The sequence below is a fragment of the Mchenga conophoros genome, linkage group LG9 (assembly GCF_057382185.1).
Source record: "Mchenga conophoros isolate Kocher_MC1m ecotype Shallow Benthic linkage group LG9, M_conophoros_male_GT1.1, whole genome shotgun sequence".
Classification (NCBI taxonomy): Eukaryota; Metazoa; Chordata; class Actinopteri; order Cichliformes; family Cichlidae; genus Mchenga; species Mchenga conophoros.
This window is the reverse complement of record NC_140534.1, coordinates 24,210,849-24,215,865: the sequence shown is the minus strand read 5'-3', so window position 1 is coordinate 24,215,865 and position 5,017 is coordinate 24,210,849. Positions and strand designations below refer to the sequence as shown.

At 43.5% G+C, this 5,017-nt stretch overlaps 1 protein-coding gene across 1 annotated transcript; it reads right to left on the bottom strand.

Moving 5' to 3' along the window:
* Positions 1-282: 282 nt before the first annotated feature.
* bdh1 (3-hydroxybutyrate dehydrogenase, type 1) lies at positions 283-4,399 on the bottom strand. The gene is made up of 5 exons (XM_085287069.1): positions 3,978-4,399; positions 3,553-3,663; positions 2,412-2,553; positions 2,171-2,323; positions 283-1,550 (listed from the first exon to the last, which is right to left on the bottom strand). Exons 1-5 carry the CDS (start codon positions 4,188-4,190, stop codon positions 1,084-1,086), a joined length of 1,086 nt encoding a protein of 361 aa, XP_085143195.1. The 5' UTR covers positions 4,191-4,399; the 3' UTR covers positions 283-1,083.
* Between the last annotated feature and the right edge of the window lie 618 nt (positions 4,400-5,017).

Below are 5,017 nucleotides of genomic sequence, written 5' to 3'. Positions count from 1 at the left end.
TCCCGTCTGTTTTTAATCTTGTCGTTTGCTCAGTCTGGGACAAAACAGGTGATGTATGAAGCCACAAACTGTATGACCCTAACCCAGTGCAGTGTGGTTACAGCTTAAACGGCAGTACACTATTGCATGAGGAAAGCTGTGGGATTTTTAAATGATTCATTCCTGCCACCTGGTGGCCTTTAGTAATATTACATTTACTAGTCCTAACAACCCAAACCAATATTAAAAGAAAGTCTTTCGTACTTATTTGGGTGGGAATAAAAGGACACCATGCTTGTAATATTTTAAAATATAATACTCTTTTTATTTGGATCATTCCATATACAAAATACTTTGTCATCAGAGAAGGGAGGGGAGGTTACATTGGGGGGGGGGGGGGCTTTTTCAGTCCAGCGTACCCATTTATCACATCAAAAGACCTCGGTGCTGACGTGCTCCAAAACCCCTTCACGCAGGATGGTTTGGAGCACGAGAGACAAAGTGTGATTGTGCTGTTGTTACGCAACGTCGGACCAAGCCGGGCCAAAATCTCACCATGGTCCTACAGTAGCTGACCCTGGTTTTTTCCACTGTCTGCTATAGAAGAGCAGCAGGAGCTTTCTCCTGAGCCAGCGTTGGTCCTCGTGCCAATGGGGTGGCCCCACAAGATTCCCATAAGGAAAAACGTTACAAGGCTTTGGGAAAAAATATTTAGAGCTAGAAGGAGAAACTATTTTTTTTAAAAAGATTTTTACCACAGCACGGGATAAGGATGCAGCGCTTATAGCTATGAGTAGATTTTGGCTCTGCTGATACCAAACACAAAGTAGTTACTACTCAACAGAGAATATCTGTATAGATAAAGTTATGCTTCTTGCCAGACACATGAAAAGCAAAGTGCAATAATTTACTTACAATTTACAAAACCTTTTTTATATATATATATATTGTTAAGGCTTGATTGATCATTAGATGATTTCAAGTGCTGAGGGCCAAATGGCAGGAACCCCACTTAGTCTGTAGATCTGTGTAACTGCTACTTAGTGTGATATTCTTCAGCTATCTGATTCTCAGGGTGAGCTAAACACAGGAACAGCTTCTCTTCTAGAAGTAAAGGAGGTCAGATATGGCACCCGGCAGGTGGGTCATCACCTGCATTCTGATCCACCAGTGCGGCTCCATGGGGCTGTAGCGCGTGTGAGGACGCTTGGACATGATGGCATCGGTAATGTCATCCAGCACGGAGACCGTATCCTTCTGCCCGCTGCTGCAGTAAGAGCGCATCAGAGCCATGTTCTGCTCGAAGTGGGTCTTCCCATAATCCTCCTTCACCTCCGAGGGCGCCTCGCTCCACAGCTTATTGGCCGTGGTAGCCACGATGTCGCGGGTCAAGATGCCAGTGGCCACAATAAAGTTGCCCGGTTCGATTACGGACACTTTTACGCCCCACGCTTTCATCTCGTAGCGGAGGCAGTCAGAAAAGGCTTCCACGGCGTATTTGGAAATGCAGTACGGTGACCTCATGATGTTGCCCATCCTTCCATACATGCTGGCCACGTTCACGACACGGCCTGTGGTCAAGAGATACAAGGGGACAGATTTTAGATTCTCCAAATAAATGCATCATAATTCAAAAGTGAATTAAGAGCCTTTAGTGCACTTTTAAAGCTGCTAGGCTTGCAGGTCCAGAGTTCAGATGTCTTTAGGAACATTTCTTGGCTATTTGCTTAGCTCAGCAAATAACGGCCTCTCACTGTTGAACAGTCACTCATAACACACTTGTTAACAGAGCTGCTGTTCTGTTAGCGTCTGCAAACTTTTCTTTTTTCTTCAGCACAACTTTGATAACACTGTTTTTTTGCTTTACTTCAAAACATAATTTATTCCTATTTTATAGTAATGTTTTTATATATTCATTTATAATTGTGGATCTTAATACTTGAAACCACTTTCAGGAATGTTCAGTGCAAATATGCTTATCAGCATTGAAGGGTTTATATAACAAAGGTTATATAATGTGTTAATATGTTCTTTCACTTCCAGCCTTGTTTGAATTGTTATAACTCTTCACAGCTCACTCAAAGGCGGATGTATCTTTCAAATTTTTGCACTTCGGCACCGTTATTTTGGACACTGTGTAACTGATTCCTGTTTATATGTCACAGAGTGGAGGGAACAAAATGCAGCTTACCCTTCGCCCTGCGGATTAACGGCAAAACAGCTTTAGTAACCCTGATGGTGCCCCACAAGTTGACCTCTGACACGTGCTTGTAGGTGTCCATGGAGGTAAATTCGACCTCTCCAAACGTTGACACACCAGCATTATTCACTACAGCCCAGAGAACTGGGCAGGAGAAAGTCAGAGAGAATGAAATGTATGAGTAAAGTCGACTTCTTTTATGTGGGATCTATTTGATTACCAAGCGACCTACCCGCTTCAGATTCACCCAGGATCTCCCTGATGTGGTCCACTGCCTTGTTGACCTGCTCTTCATTGCACACGTCCAGCTGCACGACCTTCATTCGATCTGAATGAAGTTCCTCAAGCTCCTTTGCACCGTCTCCACCTTTATCCTGTAAGCGGGGACATTAGTTAAACTCACGGCCTCGGCATAAGAGGTCTCAGTTCAATCAGCTTCAGTGCTTTTAACAAGAGCAAGAGCATCAAAACCTTTTTGTGCCTTCAGTATAAATGTTTTTTCCAGTTCTTGGCGGGCAGGAGTGGTACCTGGTTTGGCTTTCTGCTGCTGCAGCCCATCTGTTTCAAGGTATGACAAACTGTACAAGCAGAGATGCTCTTCTGCATACCTTGGTTGTGACAAGTGAATATCTGGGTTACTGTTGCCTGGGTTACTGCCAGCTCAAAGAATTATTATCTGTTTGTTAGGCACAAGTGAAAACTAAACGTGGCAAAGAGCCCTGAAGGTATGAAATGAGATCCTTAAGCAAAAATAAAGGTCAGCAGAGTCTTAAATCCCCTGTTCAGACATTTATTGAAGAGCCCATTACTGATCTGTTTTTAATTTTCTACTAGAACGCTAACATGCTGTTGCTGACATTTTACACTGTACTGTTATGCTTATCATTCTTGTGCTTGATGTTATCATCTGCTCGTTTGTTCCTTAAGTAAATCACTTTGTGCCACACATGTAAAACAATGCTCTGTGGATGGTTTATTATTATTATTATTATTTTACTCCTCCCACAAAAGTTCAGAGGTCACAACTAAAGAAGCGCCCATTTTTTTCAAAGGCTGAATTTGCCAACATCTGTTGCTGTGAAACAGCCGCTTTTACAGCTTTTGAGATAAGCTTAGGATATCTTATCTTAAAAGCACATGTTTCAAGGTGTATTTACAGTGTGAAAACAGGTCTCCCGAAGGACATAGGTAGGGAATGATCATTCTGATTTTCATGTGGGTGGGATTTGTGGCCATGTTGTTCTTGATTTCCAGCTAAGCTGTGCAATCGATACCACATCTTCCTTGGAATGGGAGATTTTTTGGAAAACGTTTTGCTCACTTCCTGTTTGCAAATCAGGGAAAAATGCAGACTCGATGAGCAACATCCTTACCTTGAGAAGACATCCGGCAAAGACTGTAAAGCCAAGTTTGTGCAGATGTTTGGCGAGAGCGTAACCAAATCCAGTGTCACAGCCTGTAATAAGCACGGCTTTCCCTTTCACCTACAGAGATGGGTACAGTACAGTTTCCCCCAAAACACACAATTAACATTATATGCAAATTAGAGAAAAAAATGCTTACAAAAACACGCATATTTCCAAGTGAACGCAAACTCTCTGTACAGTTTGTTACAGTATAAACAAACTTATATTGCCCACCCCACATTACTGTAGCGTATCTTGTAAAGGATTTTCTGCGAGTTACAAGCCTTAATTTTGCATTTTACAACGTTTCACTGACATCTGTGTTCCATTTCAATGTTTTGCCTGATAAAATGCAAACCAGCGATTAATCCCCGTGTTTGTTGTGACATTACCTCCACCAGTCCTCTTGGAATTCGAGGCGTCGCCACGTACAGCACAAAAACTGCGTACAATGCAACTATGCACTCGGTGACGCTCGTCTCTGGCAACCCCAGCATCCTCATGAACGCGTTCAGCAGAGCAGGGAGTCCAAAACCCAGCACCACCGTGAGGAAAACCGAAAGAGCCACCAGGAGTACCGCTCGGAGCGCGGGCAGCGAGGCCATCTTGTCGGAATGGTGTGTTTGCTTTCCTGGCGTAGCGGTCCGCTTTACAGCCGTCACCACGGGCGGGCGGCACGCCCCCTGTATCACTGCAGCGACAAGCCACGGGATAGGGAAGTCCCCTATTGTAATGTGTAACCGCAAAAGTAGCCGCAAAGCATCCGGTTGCAGGTTAAAATCGTGTTTTCGGCTAACCGACGTCGCTAAGTAACCATTATACCGTGTGGTGTCGTGTGGCAAGCTGTTAAGTGTCGCTCGAACCAACTTCGGGCCGAGATCCACGAACAAGCCCCCGACTTAAGCACTGTCCAGCCATTATGTATCAGGATTAAGCTCTCACTGCAAAGTCACCATGAGGTGTGTTTTTTTTATGCTTTACGTTAATATTTTACATGTCAATGTTCCGTTTCTAAAAACAGGACACTGGCTATCATCGGGATTGAGACGGAACCGGAAGTAACACGGAGGGAAGTTTCTTGACATAAAGCATATTTGCTTTGAAGAGATTTCTCCCTCGCTTATATAAAAGGTATATAAAAAGACTCGTTTATCATTACACATTAATGAGCAAGCACACTTTGAAGCCTAGGTATATTCTCATTTAGCATGGCACAATATGCACAAAAAGGGGGGGCAGCCTTGCACTGGACTATTTTCGGGGGAATTTTTTTCATTCAAGAATGGAAACGGCACCTAACTCAAAGGATGAGGCAGTGATGTCTCTACAACTAAGAGACAACTTATCATAGAAGTATGCATGTATAAGTACTCAAAGCACTTTACACAACTTGCCCCATTCACCCACTTGCACAAGCACTCTTTTCTAAGTT

Bases quoted from the DNA above. Each gene is read 5' to 3' on its own strand.
- bdh1 (XM_085287069.1), bottom strand. From the start codon at position 4,190: ATGGCCTCGCTGCCCGCGCTCCGAGCGGTACTCCTGGTGGCTCTTTCG. The intron at 2,554-3,552 runs GTAAGGATGTTG...CCCCGCTTACAG, and splicing joins TTGCCGGATGTCTTCTCAAG to GATAAAGGTGGAGACGGTGC. The intron at 2,324-2,411 runs GTAGGTCGCTTG...TCTCCTGCCCAG, and splicing joins CCTGGGTGAATCTGAAGCGG to TTCTCTGGGCTGTAGTGAAT.